This window comes from Typopeltis vanoorti, chromosome 15 (genome assembly GCF_054136105.1).
Source record: "Typopeltis vanoorti isolate ZY-2024b chromosome 15, IOZ_Tvanoo_1.0, whole genome shotgun sequence".
NCBI classification, from domain to species: Eukaryota; Metazoa; Arthropoda; class Arachnida; order Uropygi; family Thelyphonidae; genus Typopeltis; species Typopeltis vanoorti.
Genome location: NC_143563.1, coordinates 42,893,428 through 42,914,668, shown reverse-complemented (window position 1 = coordinate 42,914,668; position 21,241 = coordinate 42,893,428). Strand labels below are relative to the sequence as shown.

The window sequence follows — 21,241 nt, the reverse complement described above, 5'->3', positions numbered from 1 at the left end:
GCACATGAACTTCACTCATCCAATCACAAAGTGTATTTCTTTTTGTTAGAAAAAAATACCACAAGAATCCTTTAGCATTTTTGCTATAACAGCAGATGTGGAAGCATTGCAAAAGATCATGTTGAAACCTTCCTATATATACCCTACAGTACTACAAGAATATATACAAAGCCAATGCAACACCCATCAATGTCACTAGTAAAATCCTCTCTAATGTGAAAAAACTCTCAACCTCAATACAGCATAAAAAAAAAACTTCCTGTCATGCTACACGATTTGACAAAAGCCCATCTCTCTACCAAAAGATAAATCTCCCAGCATTTGACTGGCTTACTAGTGAGTTTTACCAGTGATTTTGATGTAGCTTGGACTTTTTTTCTATAGAATATATATATATATATATCAAAGCAAATATTGTTGAACTTCCACCCAGTATGACAGCATCTGTCAAACTATAATAAATTTAGTTTAATCCTTCATCCAAGTGTGAGCAAACAAAGTTTGCGCCTGAAAGTATCTTCAGGACTGGGGTAAGGTGGTACAACACCGGGAAACTCATTGCAAAGGTGGAGCAAGCTAACATCACTCCTATCTCAGTATCTCCCATAATGCAAAACACATCTCGTTGTGGATATGTATAATGTTATGCATTAAGAGAAGGGCCACCACCTAGACTAGTTTCAACCTTTATTGAAGTCTCTTCAGTGGGAGCCAGGCCCAAGTGGAGATACCAGGCAGAAGCATTAGCAAGGTCATCTCTACCTATAGGAGTTGCCAAACGGTGTGCCACCTTTTTATTAAATTACTCTGGATTTAGAGAAAGATGTTGAAAGCTTATTTTTCACTTGGTTAGACTATAATAAATTTCAGATACTTTCAGGCGCAAACTTTGTTTGCTCACACTTGGATAAAGGATTAAACTAAATTTATTATAGTCTAACCAAGTGAAAAATAAACTTTCATCATCTGTCAAACTAATCCCAAAGAAAAGGTGACTTTACAAAACTAGAAAATTGGTGACCCATTTCAGTTGTAAACACAGACTATAAAATGATATCAAAAGCCATTGCCAACAGACTCAAGCCCACTCTGAATGAAATAATAGATAGACACCAGAGCTATTCTATTCCAGGATGATCTATCCATGATAACCTACACCTCATAAGGGATCCGATAAATATAGCTAATAAAAACAGTGAAACCATTGCCTTGTCACACTTCACCAAGAAAGGTTTTCGACTGCATTGAACCATCCCTACCTATTCAGCTGTTTGAAAGCCTTTGTTTTATGCCTAGGCATCATTCAAGCCATCAGAATGTTATGCTAATGCTCACTTTTGCATGAAGATAAACAACAGACTCGCTATATCTATACCAACAGCAGGGGGTATTAAACAAGGCTGTTTACTTTCTGATTCCTCCACTTTAAACAATTTGGCATAGAAACCCTGACAACACATGCTGATGATGTTACTGTTATAGTCTGGAAAGAGAAGGATTTCTCAAACATACTAACAGCATACCAACAATACCAAGCAGCCTCAGGAGTAATTGCACATAAAACTACAGGATTGTGGTGTGGCAAATGGAGAAACTTAACTGATGTCCCTATGTCTGGCTACTAGTCTGCAGAGAGAAACAAACACTTGAGAGTTCACTTAGGAAACACACCCTCTTAAATGGATAAAAAATGGCAAATGCTTACAAACACTTCAAACAAATGCTAGAAAAGTGGTGCAGTACAAGCCACTGCCTCTAATAGAGGAAGAGTGATAATTACCAATCAAATAGCTGCCAGTGTCCTTTACCATTAAATCAAAAATTCTAACTCCTCCAGAATACTTCAAGAAAATATAATCAGAAATCTACTGCTTTATATGGAACAAAACCAACCGGCTCTCCTACAACAAGCTCTGTCTTCCCTCCATATGAAAGGGCAAGGCTTGGTATCATTCGACTGCAAGATAACAACCTTTCGTACCCAATTTTTCATAAATAGTCAATGCATGAAAAAGCAACATGAACAGACTGTAGAATATATAGTCTCTTCTGCTACCAGAGGTCTCTCCATTGTCCAAAGAAGGACAACAACACATGTGCCTGCATAGCTGACTACGTTTTACAGAGATGTCCTTCAAAGGTCGAAAAGTGTAAACCTAAAATACACAATAAAAGCAGCCTCCTCACTTCCTGAAATACTCGAGGAGCCTCTCTTCGACAACAGAATGAGAAATTTCACCACAGACAAACATTTCTTCTTTCTTGCATGTGGCATGGTATGAGAGTCGTAGGAGACCTTTTGTCACACAAATCTCACATGGTACTATCTCAATCCCTATCAATACTGGAATATGGTAACTTAGCTGAACAGATAGACATTAAACTTATGTTTCAGTGGCCATGCAAAAAATCACATCTGAAACTGGCTTTCAACAACCAACAGGGAAGACTTGATACCTACATGTCTTACAAATGGTATTACTATGCACGCAACTCGTCCAACATTCATAAAGTATATGCAACCTTAATACAATGGACACAGATATATCTTCATCAGAGAACCCTTCATCATCGCAGCAAGCATCCATCAAGTGGGATGATCTACCCTACCAGAGTAGAGCCACCAAACCTGATGTAGACATACAATGGCAAGTGTGGAACAATGTCCTTCCCATCCCTACTAAAGTACAAATTTAATCCATATTTTACAGAAAATAATCTCCGGAACAGTTCAGCATATTTAGAGTCCCTCACTAACAGCCAGTTGATCAATTAGTCTCTAGAAACTGCTTGCAGCTCTCTGCACTCTAAAGAGGAATATCTCAACCTTATACAAGAGCAGTGAAGAAACCATATAATCTGCAAGCTCCTCATCACTGTGAAAGCAGTGATATACAACTTGCCATTGTATGTCTACATCAGGTTTGGTGGCTCTACTCTGGTAGGGTAGATCATCCCACTTGATGAGATGATTCCTTCAGCACACAAGAACAGATAGCACAATACCTTCACTGAGAGAGAGAGAGGCAGCTGACTATCTTCTTGCGGTCTTCAAACAGAAGGTGAGAAGCGACCTTCTTCATGAACATCATCACCAGAGGGAGAACAGCACCCCACACCTATTCCATCAACACCAAAGGAATCATCTCCTGGCTGAGCAGGGTAACACAATCATCAACTTTTCAACTTAGCAGCAGCATTATCCTCCTTCCAAAATAGAGGTAGGGAAGGAATTTCCTACTTATATAATAGACGAATAAAACTAAGTGAACAGTGATGCAAAATTGACTTTACTTTATTAATAATTTCTTGTGAATGTCATATTTTTATAAATTGTACACTCTCTCTGCCTGAATGCAAAGAGATCCAGTCTAATTAATTCTGAGTCATCTTTGTACATGAGATTATTATATTTCAAATTTCAATAAAGAAAAAAAAAAAAAAAAATATATATATATATATATATATATATATATATATATATATATGACAGGATGATCATTGACTCGGTTAACATGCATGGTTTTATGAAGAATTAAATGACTAGAACCGAGATTTAAGTAAAAAGGTTTTAATATAAACACACTACTAGTTTCGGCCTGTAACAGCCTTCTTCAGGTAACATTATAAAAGAAAAAACACTAAACATTGAGGGTTAAAAGACTATGAACAACACAGACAGTCTTTATACATAATTAGCATGAAAACGTTGTAGATGTATTTGAAGCTGTTCTTTCGTTTGTTGCATTGTTGGGAGAGTGCATGTTTGCTGCATCACGTGAACGCCAGTACATGATTACAGCTGAATGACTATCTGGGAGGTTGTAGCTAAAATTGTTATTTAGATGAACAGGATTGAAGATGATTTCTCTAGATTCCACAATTTTTCTCTCTATTTCGTCACTGCAACGGAAGATGTTAGTAGATTTTTCCCAGCAAACCTTGTGACTTTGGTTATCATCATTAGGATTAGCCGAGAAAAGGATATGACTCGCTCGCTGTCTCTTGTAAGTAATGTCTCTCATGTGTTCTTCCATACGCATTTCGACAGATTTGTCTGTCTGCCCGAAATAAGGAATATCGCAGTCACATGATATTGCTGCCACTGCTCGCTCCAAATCCACCTTCAGGCTTGCAATGCTCAGGTGTTATTTCTTACAGGCTACTCTCTCAAGCTCTGAACACAACTTAAATTCCAACGGATTTAGATCAGGATTTCCAATGGCCATTCAAATGGTTGGGCACATTTGCCTCCAACCACTGTTGTTTGGTCCTTGCCTTGTGTGCAGGGACTGAGTCCTGTTCGAAGGTCAACTGATTACTGTGAAACAAGGTGGTGTTGTTAGATCCTGAATGGAGAACTTTACAAGTAAATTCTTTATTCAGGATTTAACATGATAAATATTGCTAATTAAGAAGATACCTGCACATCAGCTAATAATTATGAAAAATTTCTTTATGTTATGTGATAATGTGTAGTCCATATGTGCCATATATAGAAATTTATTCCTGTATAACTGAAATGAGAAGCAGAGAATTTTGTGTCAGAATAGTAAGAATTATGTAAGGGAATTGTTAAGTTATTTGTGAATCCCATTAAGCTGTCTAGTACATTAGGAAGTTTCCAGAAAGATAATAAGTAGTAATCTGGAATAATCGTGTATAATCTGTATGAGTCGAGCGTAGCGATGGAGGCTATACCTATGCAGAAAGTGACTTCAGAGCGGCTACCTGGAATAGGCTAACCTAACTGATTAGGGAGATTGTAGGATCACCCAAGAGAGGGCGCCCGATAGGGTGAATAAAATATGATGCACGCAGTATTACAAGGCTTTTTCTTCTTCGGTTCCTGGATTCCAGTTTTAGGAGGATTGTTGGGGAATTCATGAGAGAGCGGTAGGTCGACTACAGTGATGACGGACGGCGGGTCTTTTCTTGAGAATGCTTGAAGATTTCCAAGCGGAGCTGATCACGATATGACGGCCTATGCAGAATCGAGCCTTAGCAGAATGTCCCATCGGAGAGAACGGAGAAAGTTTTCCTGCAGAGCAGTAGACAGCACGCCACAGTCTGCAAAAGATTCAAAGAAAAGCATAGTGCATCGCCAGGCGCAAAGATGGCCAATAAATATACAGTAAGGTAATCCAGATCTACATGAGATGGCGGCATGAAATCTGAAAGGATCCGGTAATATAAAGAATTTCATTCTATGTTAAAAATCGCTTAGAAGAATAAGAAATTTGTGTATACTGTAAACTAAAGGACACTAATAGAGAACTTTTAAGTGAGAATTTGATTGGATAGTTAAGACCATGTGGAACAAAGAAGAATTGTTAATAGGCAGTATTTTGATTGAGAATGGCTAGACTTGACTAATGAAATTTAGAATTGAGATAGTTATTGATCGAGTATTAATGAAAGTGCTCAATGCGTGTACTGTGAATAACTTGTGAAGGAATTATATCCTAGTAGTGTTATGCTCACACTTAATCTTATCCTTTCATAATTGAAGGTTTAGCTGACTCTAATTCATTGTTGTGATTTAGTATGAACCTTAACTTAGAGTGAGTTTTGTTCTATTGAGTATATTTGAATTTTCTTAACTCTAAATGTTTTATGCTTTTCCAATAAACATGTTTTGTATCTTATACCTGCGTTTATGCCTGATTACAAATTCAAACCACCACATGAAATAGAACCTTTTGGCAGGAAGGAATTAGATATTATTGCTTAAGTGAGATTCAGGTCACGACTGCTAACTGAATCTGCACAGCGCTAGCGTAAGATTAATTATTGTGTGTATCCCATTTGAATTTAGAATTGTTTCCCTGAACAAGAGTCTCTTCTGTTATAGGATATTGGCTGGCACAGCATAATAAAAAATTTGCCAATATCCGAAGAGGAAATAGATCTGAATTAATATTTTAAAGGCACAACAGTAGATTAGAAAGAGGGCTATTTAGAGGTAGAACAAAGGTATAAGCAACGAAAAGTAACAACATAACAGTGTTCAGGGGCTGTACCACAAGTTCCAGCACAGTAGGCAACTTAGATACCTCCTGATACGTCATCTCCCCACCACCACCAAACCATCACTGACACGGGGTGATGACTCTCTGAATTCTGGGTGCTATAGCACATGCTGTGTGACCATTCAGGGCTTATACCTGATTGCTTTGGCAGCAATCAGGTATATGGTGAAAATCTTCTCATCTGTGAAGAGAATATCTTTGTCTATTGTTGTTTGTGTACCACCAGAGAAGTGCTTTTGATTTTTATCACCCTCTTCCACATAAGTTGTGGTGTTAGAAGTGTCCATTAGAACAATGATAGGCTGTCACCCCAGTTCATTTCTCATGACATCATTTTCTGCATTCTCACAGGATTATGGTGAAGGCATGCCTTCACAAGCTGTTGCCTCCTATTGCAGCTTGGTCAACCTGTTCTTTGTGGTCAGATAAGTCTTCTGTATCATTATAATTTTAATCATTATAATCATTATTGTAAGTTAATAGTCCGATATACAAACATCCTTCTGATCCTGAGTGTTTTTAGCATGTTGAAAATAGCAGGTGGCTGCATTCCAACCTTGTGAAGTGCTATTACGGCTACATGGTTCTCATAATCTCCCCACTGCATGCTAATCTGTACAGCTAGACAACTGTACTGATAAACATGCAAATGTTGTCTGCACACAGCTCCATTAACGGAATTGGGCTCTTGCAATTCAGCAAGAGCACAGGAGGGTGTGGAAGTGGAATATTTTAACAGTATTTATGGCAAGACTGTGTGCATGTGTGTGTGTGTTCAATAATTTTAATTACTTAAAACACCGAGATAATTAAGAATAAAAGTTTAATAAGGACACAACTAGTTTTGTTGGTAAGCCAACTTCATCAGGTGTCAAAGCATAAAGGTATATACAAAAAGACCAACAGAAACATTACACACTAACAACAACAGAGCTATCAAAAACTGTAGTTAAGTTTGAATTGGAGTCTGCACTTCAGTTCTAGCTACATTTATACGAATGCGTGTGATCTCTTTCGAGAATGCCAGTACTGAATAGCAGAGCTATGCGAGTCTGGTAAATTGTCGCCAAGGTTGCTATTCATGTGGGTAGAATCAAGGACAATTTCTTTTGACTCCAGGATACGACTTTCAAGTTCATCGTAACATTTGTGAATATTAGAAGTTTGATTCCAGTCTATTTGGTGTTGGCAGCCTTCATCAGAGTTTAAGACTTGTTTAAGAGAACATGACATGGCTGGTGAAACCACGTCTGATGTAAACTCTGATGAAGGCCACCAACACTCTTGGGAAATTCTGGTTAAAATTCAGATTCCTTGAGGTGTACTGATGTCTGGAAAGGCTTTCATAAAGACTGTTTGAACTTGATATTGCTCTTTTTATTATTATTATTATTATTAACAGCATCTCCATGGAGTCTGGAGACTTATCGCAGGAGTTCCAAATCAAACATCGTATACAAAAATCCTATACTGTTATATCTATTTTAACTACGCCATTTGTTATAACCCCCTATTTTAATCTCTTTATTTATCTTTGATTTCTTTACTCTCATTCACACTCTTTGTTTAACTTATTTAGTTTGTTTACCAACTGTGCCAGTTAAACTTTTTTATGGGTGTGCATTTGTTAGTGTCTTAAACAGAGATAAAATAAATGTGATTTCCCCTTTACTTCTGACCATTATTCTTGTCAGTCGTGGCTTTAAACTTATTAACTAACATAATTTAAATTCCTTTCTTTTTGTTGGTCAGATACTTCTAGGTTCATTTGGGGGGGGGGGGGGGTCAATGCATTGACACTCGACCTCATTGTATTGTTTCACAAAATTTAATTAAGCTTGTAAAACCTTTTATAATGTTCAATCTAACTAAAAGCATAGGTACAAAGAAAAACCAGTCATAGATAATTCCATGTAATTCTATCCAGAACTTAGTTTTTCAAAAATTCTAACAGTTCTTTCTCATATCCCATCTATAGTCTAGTACAATTTACAAGTCGTTTCTATTCATAAACACTTAGACATAACAAGCATGAGCTCATTAACATTAATTTAAATTCACCATATATAACAGTCTGCCAACTCTTGTATTAGGTACTTATTTGAAAATATTATAAACAATATGATATTAACACAACTGAATAGGGAACAAGAACACGTTACTTGAATTGCCCAGAAGCAATTTTACATTCTCTTAGGTACTTAGGACGAACTATTGTCCATGGAATTAATTCTTGCAGGACAACCCTTATTCAGTTCTTCATCTGAGCAGTAAACTTCCTTTCCTTCTAGCTATCTACCTGTTTCATCCTTCTTCCCAATTTCTTTGTCTTGATTGGTAATTTTCTTTCTCAGTATCGGTAAATTCCTTTCCCAGACAACATGAAAGACCTCAGCCAACAACGATTGCCCTATCTGACGATGAATAACCTTCTTACTGACAAATGCTTCTCCTTACCGACGACCTCTCAGTGACGTCATGTGCAGATCGCTTTGTGTTAGACATTCCGACAACCAGCAGTAGACTTTTACATGGCGACAATCCCAGGGAAGAAAAAGACACCCTTCCTTCCTGAAGTGAAAGCTTTTATACCTCAAGTCTTGCACCTAGCACGCATGCTTGTCTTCTCTGATTCCTATCTTGGAGTCACATAAACCACAAGATATGCTGACACCACAACTCATGCAACACCAATTTGAATAACACAAAATTTTGTGATAAAGTTAATACTCACATACAAAAAAAAGTATTTTTCACAAACAATGATAATTCCCTTTCAAAAAAAAAAAAAGTTGTAAAAACGAGCATAAAACAAAAACATTCATGTGAGATTTTACAAGACCTCTCCTTGAATCCATTCGCCATCAGAGAACTCACAACCACTTCTGGCAATCCATACAGCTGTCCATGCAAAAAATCTGGTTTGCACACCACTGCTAACCATACTCTTACACAACTTCCATGGATGGCCATTCTCTGACTATTTGTCATATATTGAAAAATTTCATTTGTGTCAATTTTATAAAATTCCTTTAATATCTTGACCATTTCTATCATGTCTCCTCTTTCTTCCTATCAACTAAACTTTGTAACCCACAAATCCTCAACCTATCTTTGTAGGGAGTATTCCACAAACCTGTCACCCTCTTGGTCACTCGTCTCTAAATCCTTTTGACCATCTTCTGGTCCCCCCAAGAAACCCAGGTAACCAAATCTGTGTGCAGTAGTCAAAATGTAGCTGAATCATAGCCTTATAAAGAGGGATAATAACTTCCTGATCTTTTCTTGTTAGTATGTTTTTTAACATCCAAGTTATTTGTTGAGCTATTTTGCCAACTTTTGCAATATGTCCTCTGAACCTCAACTCTTTGTTCACCGTTATCCCCAAGTCTCACCAATTTCTTGCAAACCAATATCTTTGATATGATACACCATATGCAGCCCTTTCAGCCTGATGTGATGTGCATAACCTTTTATTTTGCAACATTAAATTGGCAATCATTATCCTTGGCCCACAATGACAATTTATTTAAATCATCCTGCAGGATGACCTTTATCAACTATTGCTCTTCCTAGTTTTGCATCACCAGCAAACAACTGAATATCCCCACTTAAATCTTTCCCTGTGTCATTGATATACAAATTAAAGAGTAGTGGCCCTAGTACTGAACCCTGAGGTACTCCACCAGTCACCATAATTCTTCTAGACTCCATTCCACTATATACTACTCTCTGGTATTTGTCTGTTAGCCACCTCCTATCCATGCTACTAGCCTGATATCCATTCCCATCCCTCTAGTTTTTGTAGTAGTTTTTCATGTAGTATTCTGCCAAATGGCAGAATCAAGCAGAGAACCTGCTTGATTCTGCCATTACCTTTATCCAATTTTGCTGTTACTTTATTATAAATGGGAATAAGTTACTAAGACAGGCCCTACCCTTTAAAAAGCCGTGTGCCCATTATAGAGTATTGCATCCCTATCCACCCACTGTTGTATTTTACCTTTCACCAACTTTTCTACTACTTTAACAATCACTCCTGATATATTAATTGGTCTCTAGTTTGCTACCTCTGTCTTAGCGTCACCTTTATGTAATGCTACTATCTTACCCTCTTTCCACTCCCTTGGAACCCTGCCAAAGCTGAGACTTGAATTGGACAACTTTGTCAAAGGCAATGCTAATTCTCTTGCATATTCACATAGTACATGAGCTGATATGCCATCCAGTCCTGCTGCCCTGTTCACGTTCAATTTTTTAACATGCTGAGCATCCCCTATTCATCTACCTCAGTGTTGATATGCATCTCTGTAACATCATCAACTGTAAAATCACCACCTGGATGATACACCTTTGCAAAATGATCACTCAGCAACTCAACTATTTCTTTTGGTTCAGTCACCTTCCTACTATGAGCATTGTTTAAAGTCATTTTTCCTCTTACTTGCTACATAATGAAAAAACTCTTTTAGGTTTACTTTGGCCTGTTTGGCTAATTCTCTATCTCTCTCAGTCTGATTCCGCCTTCCTTACTAAGTTCTTTCCTTCTTTTAGCTTTGGACATTTTCAACAGCAAAATTTGGAAGGTTTTCCATTCCCAGTTCTCGGTTAGAAGACCTCCTATAGTTTTTATTCCTGCCCAGCTGCAGGTAGCAAAGAGAAAATGTTGGCCATTATGGATCAAATATGCATCCTCATATGCTTTGTATCCATCATATATTTCAATGTAATGTCAATGGTATTACAATTTTAATATGTACTTCGCATCCATGGTAACTTGGACGTATATATACGTCCTGGCCGGTAGCGTGGATGTATATATATGTCCACGTTAAACATTAAAGTCCATGTCCACGGGGACTTTAATGTTTCTGTTAGAGAACAGAGGTTCTGTGAACACTGCTTCCTGGGATGATCCAGTTAATGTGTAATGAGGCTTTCTGTTTTTCCAGCATTGTAAAGCATTGCGGGTGAATGGATGCAGTTTCAGAGGTGGCAGTACATTGACCATTCAAAGGATTGTAAATAACACAAATCCTCTTCTTTAAGAATGTATTCAAGCGTTATTACATAGGTTTGTCTATGTCTGGTTTGTCTGGAGCGTCCTAAGAAGAAAGATATTCCTGAAGGAGGTGATTTTGTTTTCAAGAGAGATTAGGTCCTGGCTTACAGAGTGCTGAGTAGGTTGTCCAGTTTTTGTTCCAGAGGAATCGTGTTACTGACTTGTGGATCTGATGAAGAAAAGTCTTCAGGCATTGTTAATACCTTGAAAGTGTGCCATAACACACTAGCAGAATCTGGTTGATGATTAGCACTCTTCCCCTAAATGTAGAAGTTGCTCGTATGGTACTCCATTTACCCAGTACCAGTTTGAGGCAGTTGTGTAGCTGTGTCTAGTTGAGTGACTTGCAAGTTTGGATGTAGTGAGATTAATATATGAGTATTTTTGTCCTTCATTTGACCAGTTGCATTTGATTGGAGAATCCATTCTAGTTTTCAAATTGCCTGCCCACAAGCCAGAAGACTTTGCCTTGGAGGCTGTGCATACAGTATATGAACTGTGTGGATTGTTTCATTTCTTTATCATTGCATATGATGATTTTGACATCATCTGCATATGCTGATAGAGCTGTTGTTTTTCTTTAGACAAAAAAGTGCTTCTCTGTATAGTAGTTGAACTGTTTTAGATAAGCACTTTTTTGTCTAAAGATAAACAATGGCTCTATCAGCATATGCAGATAATGTAAAAATCATCATATGCAATGATAAAGAAATGAAAGCAATCCACAGAGTTCATGCACTCTATGCACAGCCTCCAAGGCAAAGTCTTCTGGCTTTGTGGGCAGGCAATTTGAAAACTAGAATGGATTCTCCAATCAAATGCAACTGGTCAAATGAAGGACAAAAATACTTAAGTATTAACCTCACTACATCCACACTTACAAGTCACTGAACTAGACACTGCTACACAACTGCTTCAAACTGGTACTGGGTAAATGGAGTAGAAATGGTAAATGGAAAAAGTGTTCATGTTATACTCTGTCAAAAGCTCTTCTAACTTTTTCTACTCTCTTTCTGCTCTGTCAAAAGATAGATATACTTTGCAGCATTACAAACTCAGCTAGAACAAAGCAGCTTTGCTAGTGCTACTGCTAAAAATACATTTCTTCTCCAAATTCACTTTAGCAAAACTTGCTTTACAGAGGGTTTGCTATAGTGAATTTGGAAGCAATCTGTATTTTTATCCCAGGATGGGTTTCTGAAATAAATGCTCAATTAATTTAGACAACTTTTAATTGTTATGAAATCCTGCATTGTTGCCGTTATCATAGCATGTAGTTGTCAGGCTGATTGGTGAATGAATAGCATCCTAACATGCTTTGGTTCAAACTCCATAGTAGCATTGATTTTTTTTTTTTTTGAATGTCCTTAAGTAGAAGATGATTGTCCAGTGTGAGATCACATCCTACTTATTGGAGCTTTGAAGGGAAGGAAACTCCATGTTTGGTTTCTTAGCCATAGTTTCAGATGATCTAATCCTTAGTCTATGTATGGTACTAATGTATTGTAGATTTGCAACCATATAAAAATAATAATAATAATATTTTAAGCTTTGAATATATGAAGAAAGTGCTGAAGCCTTACTTCATAGACCTAATCTTAATCAAAATGACTGTCTCACTATTCCAAAAGTTTGGAAAATTGTTATTCTCAATTATATTCAGTAATTTATCTGCTATATTTTAATTTCAGCCCAGAAGTTTTTAGTCCATGAACACACCAACTGTATGCATAGAGAAATTCCAGTTTAAGCATGTGCACTACTGTTTTTTGAATTCAATTCCTATTGTTGTTTGTTAGTTGTACTGATGATATCTTATGATACATAAGATGAAATATTTACATAATAAAAAAGTTATTTACTATGTCACATACATGCTACTCTGTAGTCATTTTTTATATTGTTTTCCTATAGATTCTTCCCTTTAAGTTTGTGTTTTAAAATTTTCTTTTGGAATTCTTGTGTTCATTTTTTGCAGCTTTTGTATAATGCATTAGTGATTGTTTCTTTAATACTTATAATTTCTGTAATTCTTTTATAATCTCCTCACATGTATCGTACAGTTACTCTCCTAAATCTCATTTCAGCCATTATAATTATTATTTGACACCTCCAGGGAGTCCAAAGACTCACCGAGACTATACGAGTTGCCAAAGGTGTCGCACCTTATTATTAAGATGAAAAAAACTTCCAACAACTTTCTCTAATCCAGAGTAATTTAATAATAAGGTGTGATACCTTTTGGCAACTCGTATATGAAAATATGACTTCTGCATTACTTCAACCTTTGTATGGTTGAAGAGACTTCAATAAAGGTTGAAACTGGTCTGGGTAGTGACCCATCCTTATGGGTCATCCTTACAGGTATCTAAAATGCATAGCATTTTAGATACCTGTAAGGATATGTGCTTTGCATTATGGGATACTTAGGCAAGCAATGTGAAGTCATTAGCTTCTGTATACGAGTTGCCCCAGTCGAAAATGCTTGAGGTGCAAACTTTGTTTGCTTACACTTGGATAAAGGATTAAACCAAGTATATGATTTCTTGATATCTTTAATTTAAAGTAGTTAACCTATTACTGACTGAACTGTAAAGAATTATTGTATAATCATGATATATCCTTCTTGAATGTTGACCAAAAAAAAATCCCAGGCTATTAAACTTGAAACACTGCATTCAGTTTAGCATATAAACTTGAAATGATAACAAATAATGAAAAATTGTAAATGGTTTGTCTTGATATGACAGATTGTTCATAATTTGGAGGCAGTTTTACTTTCTACATTCTCTTCTTTCCTCAGATATTCTCACTAATATATTTTGAGTCTGTTATCAGTGCCGTACTTCATGTTGTTCTTCCCAGATTACAGGTTTCAAGTTTGGGATCACTGTTAAGAAAGGTGAGAAAAAAATGAATGAATAATTAGAACTATCATTAATTTTTATTATCACTTCCAGAATTGTTGAATGGACTGGATGGACTCTAGTTATTATAAATATCGGTAATTAAGATTATTTATATCATAAATAGATGGTAGTGTATTTGAAGTGCATTTTTATACTTTTTGACTGTAAATTTATGAGTGCTCAAAGAATCCTCTAATTCTTATTGTAGTAAGAGAATGAATAAAACTGAGTAAAAGCAGTTTAGATGGCATGTGCTCTGCATACTCAATTAATAGTGTCCATTGCATTTCAATACAGCTAACTCTCATTATAAAGAACTTGCAGAGACTATAAGATATAGTAGTTTGTTATAATGAATTTTTGTTAAAACAGCATTGTTCTACAAACAGTGTACCTACGTGGGTGGCTTTAGTTGTGACTTTGTTAGTTTATTATGCAGTGAGTTATTTAATGTGTTTGCTATAGTGAGAGTCCTATGCACATAGGACCATAAAAAGTAGTATTGATAATTTATATTTTTGATCAAACAGAATTACTCTGAAAAAACTGCTGTGCTTGTTAACAAATGCCAGAAGTATCAGAAATAAGGGGGATGAAATGATTTCAGTGATTTGGTTTATTCACCCCAAAATCATTGGAATAAGTGAATCATGGTTGAATGAAGATGATATTGTAATGGGAATAGAAATGGAAGGATACAGTATTTTTCATGAGGATAGAAAGAGTAAGAAGGGAGGGAGAGTGCTGCTGATGATAGCAGGGGAGTTAAGTCCACATAAGTAGATATGAAAGGGGGAAATAGTGGCAATGGTTATGAGGCAATGTGGTGTAACATGGAGGTGGGGAGAAAGACATTTAGTTGGATGTTGTTAGTTGGATTAGCGAACAAAGGAATGGTAATTATTATGGGTGATTTTAATTATGGTAGTATAGATTGGAATGAAGAGATAGCATTTGGAAAAAGGAAAATGAATTTCTCAAGTTCTTGAGAGATAACTATCTCAGACAGCACATAAAGGTGGACACATGAGAATTGAGAGTTCTGGATCTGATCATTTCATCAGAGGATGTAATTATGAGAGGGTTTCACATTTTCCTCCGGTTGGTGAAAGTGATAATGAAGTAATCACCTGTGTTGTGGCCAGTCATATGCAGACTTTTGTGAGGAAAGGATATATGTGGAATTATAAGGTTGGTGATTATGACAAGCTTAGGAGACAGCTTGGAGTTATAACATGGAATGATGAGTTGAGCAGTAAGGAAATAAATGCTGCATGGGAACTAACAAAGAAATACATAACAGCATCAATGTGTGGATGTATTCCAAAGGTCAAAAGGCTGAATAAGGTAGATGTGAAGTGGATGAATGTGGAGCTTAAGCATGAAATCTAAAAAAAGAAAGTACTTTGGAGGAACAGATGAATAATGGTAATGATCAGTCACATGAAGAGTATAAAGAACAAGCCAAGAGGGTGACTCAGTTAGTAAGGAAAGCAAAAGTAGAGTATAAGCAGAAATTGGCAAATCAGGCAAAGAAAAACCCTAGAGAGTTTTTTTAGATATGTAGAAAGTAGAGGGAAGAATGATCATGATAAGATGAAGTTAACGGGTGAAAGTGGTATAATGGTCACTGCTGCCGAAGACATTGTTGAGGTATTCAGATCAATTTATAAGGGTGTTTCATTCTGATCAGGGTGGAATCATGAAGAAATTAAGTGTGGAGGACATAGGCGAAGATGGCTTAATTGTGAGTGAGCAGGAGTTTATTTGAGGAAATAAACAAACTTAATGGCAATAGGATTTGATGACATATCACTATGCATCTTAAGGGAATGTTCCAGGGAATTGGCAGTAGCATTGGCATGCCTGTTTAACAAAAGTCTTGCAACAGCATAGTGTTATGCCCTGATAAGTTGGAACATAAGATATTTCATCTTATCATGGTATAACAGAGTGAACACCCAATATAAAAAATTAAACATGCTTGATATCTTGGTATAAATAGTTTCTGAATACTTGGTAAAGAGAAAAAAAAGGGAATATGTAGAAATAAGAGTGTAATTATCAAGTGTATGATCTATAAATGAGTTATGATTAACATTATTAAAAATAACCTTATAATTTGTGAAATAACGTGCAAAGGCTGGCCAACGTAATCTGTGTAAACGTTCAAAAGGGGGAGGGGGAAGCATACAGCTACCCCAAGAGGTCTCGTCCTCGTAGAACGTAAGTAGAAGTGGAGGAAGCGACCGGACGGCATGATGTCGTACAATTACGACGGCAATTTCTATGTGGCGTGTGAAAAGAAAAGGTTACGGCGATGACCATTAGGGAAGAGGTATATAAGGGTAAGTAAACCCCCCCCCTCTCGCTCTCTTGTTCTTGTTCCTGAGTTGTCTCCTGTTGACCGAAGCCCAGTGGCGTAAGGTCCGTCGCTGGTATGCGATTGGATGGTTTTTAGGCGGGAAGTCCAAATTCCGAAATGCTGCAGCAGGCTATGCTACAAGGAACGTCTAAGAGTGTACATGTCCAAAAGACTGAAACAAAGGAAGCCAGATAGAAGAATCAAATTAGCCAATCGATGATCGGTAGTCTAAACCGTGCCACACAGAAGGAAAGGGCAGTGAGGGAGAGATTCTGTGCAACAAAGGAACGGAACCTCCATGAATAGATAAGTAGAATTTATGTCACTTATTTTCAGTGTGTAAATCCATGGCGTTAGTATTGTGTTAACTTAAAAGAGAAACTCAGAGACATTTCTTAGAAGGAACTTTAAGAAAGAAAGTTATTGTGCAAAATAATAAGGGAAGAATAAGTGTATTACGAGTTTGATTATAGAAAGAAATGTCTGAGATAAGTAAAGAGGATTTTATTTAAGGAATAACTGATAATTGAGATTTTAAGGATTGTAAGATTACTGTGAGCTATGCGTATAGTGATTAAGATTTATGAGAATTTAGAGTGTTTTCAGTAAAAAAGAAATAAAATATATTGGAGTTTTAAGAATTGGTACAGCCTTTAACTAAGTCAGAATTTGAATATATCTAAAAGTATGCTTAAAGGAAATTTAACCAAGGAGTAAATGTTAACTAAGACTCAAATGAGGAAATTATATTTTGAGACTATAGTGTGAGAGTGAGATCTTGTGTATGATAGTAAGATAAAGATAGAAAACTTTTGTGCTTTTTCTGTGGAAAGCGTTAGAGTCATCAGAAGTGATGTATTGTATAACCATATTTAAATGAATCCCTTAAAATTTGTGTAACTTGTACATTTTGTTTAATCTGCTGTGTTTTTCTTTATGGAATTCAATGCACCACTTGTATAATTTAAGTATGAATCTGGGCAGGAGGAAAATTAGTAGAAAGTAGTATAGGGTCACAATTGAGTATTTTGTGTTGTCTTTTACTCCTTACCAATCCCTTGATTAACTTTTATTAATCTACAAGTTCTAGGTGGCGCAGTCTGTAAAAAATATAAATATTCTTAGAATTGTTAGAGAGATTGGCAACGAAGAGCTCTCACATAGGCAAGGCCATAGGAAAATAGTTAGTGTACATGATAACCAAATTTAAAGAAAAAATAAAATATTGGGTCACAACAACAGGTTCCAAGGGAGTGGAAGGAGGATAAAATTGTCATCATCATCATCATCATCATCAAATTCCTGCCATGTACCCTCAAGGGGTGTACAGGATACGATAGTACTACATGAAAAAAATTATTTTTTTTCATGTAGGATAAAATTGTTCCACTGCATAAAGGTGGTAAGACTGTAGCTTCAAATTATAGACTGGTCTGTATATCTGGAGTTGTGGTGAAGGTACTGGAGAGATTGGTAAGAAGTAGGATACAGAAATGGGTCGACAACAGCAGTATTCTCTGTGGTTATCAGCATAGTTTTTTTTAAGGGGAGATCATGTTTCACTAACTTACTTATGTACTTTAACGAGGTGGAAAATACTTTGGACAGAGGAGTTGCATATACAGTGGCGTGCTTAGATTTTGCAAAGGCTTTTGATAGACTGCCACATGACAAGCTCTTAAATAAATTGAAGCAGATGGAATTGGATAACAGACCTCTGAGTTGGATCAGTGACTGGCTATCAGATAGGTATCAGAAAGTTGTATATGGGGGTGCAGTATCCCAAAAGAGAAAGGTCACTTTGGTGTGCCGCAGTGGTCAGTTTTGGGGCCATTGTTGTTCAATTTGTATGTTAATGATATTGGGATGGGTTTAACTAGTGATATGCAGCTGTTTGCAGATGATGCAAAACTGGAGAGAGCAATGCAGAGTCAAGTGGATGTTATGGCCTTAGAAGAGGACATGAATAGATTACACGAATGGGCATTTAAGTGGAACTGTCAGTTCAGTGTTGCAAAGTGTAAGATTTTGAGATTTGATAAGCAACAATAGGATGCAAAATATACACTTGGTGGGGAAACTTTAAGGGAAGTGGAGAAGATGAAAGCTCTCCTCCACTTCCTCTGAGGAAGGACCTGAAATTCAGGGGCCACATTGCACTAGTTGTGAAGACATCACATCAGATAATAGCAATGATGTGGAGGACCCTGACATGCAGAAATAGAGAGGTTATGATGACATTGTATAAGGCCTTGATCAGGCTTCATATGGATAATTGTGCACAGATTTGATCACTGGGTTTTCATGGTGATGAGAATATGTTGGAAAGGGTCCAGAGAAGATTCACAAAGGCGGTCAGTGGTCTTTGGAATGTGGAGTACAAGGACATATTGAGAGAATGTAAGTTGTAATGTAAGAGCCTTGTGTATGGGAGGAAGGGTAGATATGATTGAGACATATAAGCTAATCAGGGGTTGTTATTGGGTCAAGATGGAAGCGATTTTTCATAGAATGGGAGAGGGGGTGTAGAACAAGATGCCATTGCTGGAAACTGTATAAGTAGGGTGTGAGCAGAGGAGTGGGGAGTAGGTTCTTTGCATGGAGAATGGTTGCAGTGGAATGCATTGTGGGTGTAGACACATTGAAGCAGTTTAAAGCACAGTTGGATGAGCATTATGTGCAATAGTGTGTACCTCCCATGATGAGTCTCTGACTCCATGGAGGTCAGATGTTAATAATAATAATATTCATGTTCATATATAATGTCTGCTATCAGTGAAATAACTAAATTTCTCATACATTACAATAATTTCTCATCCTTTTGCTGGCTAAAATTATTTATTTTTTAGGTATCAGAGCTATTTTTTGTGGTCATTATCATCGTAATGCAGGAGGATATGCTGGAGATATTGATTTGGTAATTACATCAGCAATATCAGCCCAACTAGGGAATGATAAATCTGGACTAAGAGTGGTAAAAGTTCTGGATGATACTATAAAACACGATTATTATGCTCTTGATGATATTCCAGAAACAATTAAATTATCATGATTTTTAGAAAGCGAATAATATTGTTATAATATTTTGAAGGTTGTATTATAAAATGTTTATGTTGTTTTGTTAAAGATATAAAGTATAATAAAAAAAAAATCATGCTTTGATTTTCTTACGTTTTCATCATTTAACCCTAAAATACTAATGATGTACTCAGAACTGATGTATCAGAATTACTACTGAAAAGATATATTAAAAAAAATTTGTTTTTCTTTTTTAAAATTCCAAAATGTATTGTTATCTTTAATAGATATTTAAAAGAATAGTTATTACAGCTCTCACTATAATAAATTTGTAGGAACCTCTCAGTTTCCTCTAGAAATTTATACTCAGGAATAGTTTGCTATAGTGAATTTCCTCTAGAATAGTATTCACCAGTGATGTTTTGATTAGAATTTTTCAGTAGTTTTGTTAATAGTGATCAAGTTTGTTGTAACAATATTTGCTGTAGTGAGTCATCTGTAATTATTATTTTATTTTTTATTGTTTTCGCATTCTACTCTTGTTTTGCTCTGTGTTTGGCATACTGAATACAGCAAGTAGTTTTCTTCTCTTTTTTTTTGTGAGGAACATTTTTTTTAGAGGATTAACATCTAAAGATGTACTTTGATTTTCATAATATATGATCATCGATCAATCTCTGGTTGTTGGCATATGCAGATTGTAAATGATGAACTCATCAAAATTACTATCAGAAAGTTTAATGTAATTTCTTTTATATCGCCCCACCCATACCTATAAAACCCATAACATGTGTTTGGGAAAGTGGTCAAGTTCTTTCTTCTTCTTAACCACCACTTTCCTATACATATAACATGTGTATAGGAAAGTGGTCAAGAAGAAAGAAGGAATCTATTAATATGTGTTTGAACAACCTTAGTTTTCTCTAAGGCTTTTGAACAAAAGCCTTAAGGAAAACTGTGTGGGGAAGATTGTTCCAAAGCACCAAGGTAGATGGAATGATAGAGGAGGAAGAGAAGTTGATTAGGTATATTTGAAACTTGACAGGGGTAAACTTGACAGGGGAAAAAAAAAAAATGTTGACTTGCAGTGGCTCATGTTGATGAATGGAATGTATTGCCTGAGTGTGTTGTGGGTGTAGACACATTGAAGCAGTTTAAGGCATGGTTGGATGAGTTGTGTGCACTAGTGTGTACCTCCCATGATGAGTCTCCAACTCCATGGAGGTCAGATGTTAATAATAATATTCATGTTCATATATAATGGTGGCAGCCAGTTCAGTAGAATATTGCCAATGAAAATATCTGTAGAAGAGACATAAGTTCAGGGTCATCATAACTCACTAAGCAACTAAGGCAGTGCCTAGAGACACCAAGTTTTGAGTGCAGCAAATACTGAAACCCTAAAATTTGATAATCTGATATATTTTTTATTTTATTTCTTAATTTAAACATTCAGTGGCTTGATAAAGCAATCATGAATGATATAAGCATTCATGAAGATTTGGATAGGCATTTATTTATGTGTTTGCCAATCATTTATGACAATATATTCGGACAGTTTTTGTGAGCAATCACTAACAGTTGATTGTGTATGTAATTAGTGAGTAATATCGCCTTTATTTATGTATGATTTTGTCTGTTCTAGTCCATTGCAATTAAAAGTATTGATAGAAAAAGAATAATAAATTCAATAAAATCAGCAATTCCAATTAATGCATTTGTATCAAAATATTCATTTAGAAAATAACTCTTGTGAAGTTCGCATGTGAATGCCATTATTAATAGAGATGTGTAATTCCTAGATATGAGCTTATTATACATATAAATTATGTAAAAAAAAAAAAAAAAAAAAAAA

The 21,241-nt window shown here is 36.1% G+C and overlaps 1 protein-coding gene across 1 annotated transcript in view; it reads left to right on the top strand.

The window, feature by feature from the left end:
* The window catches only part of LOC150098706 (serine/threonine-protein phosphatase CPPED1-like), a 135,494-nt gene extending 114,459 nt beyond the window's left edge, over nt 1-21,035 (top strand). The window contains exon 6 of the mRNA XM_090405909.1: nt 19,218-21,035. Within this exon, the coding sequence (XP_090262035.1) occupies nt 19,218-19,420 (203 nt within the window). The 3' untranslated portion in view covers nt 19,421-21,035. The remainder of the gene's footprint in view (nt 1-19,217) is intronic.
* Nucleotides 21,036-21,241: the final 206 nt, after the last annotated feature.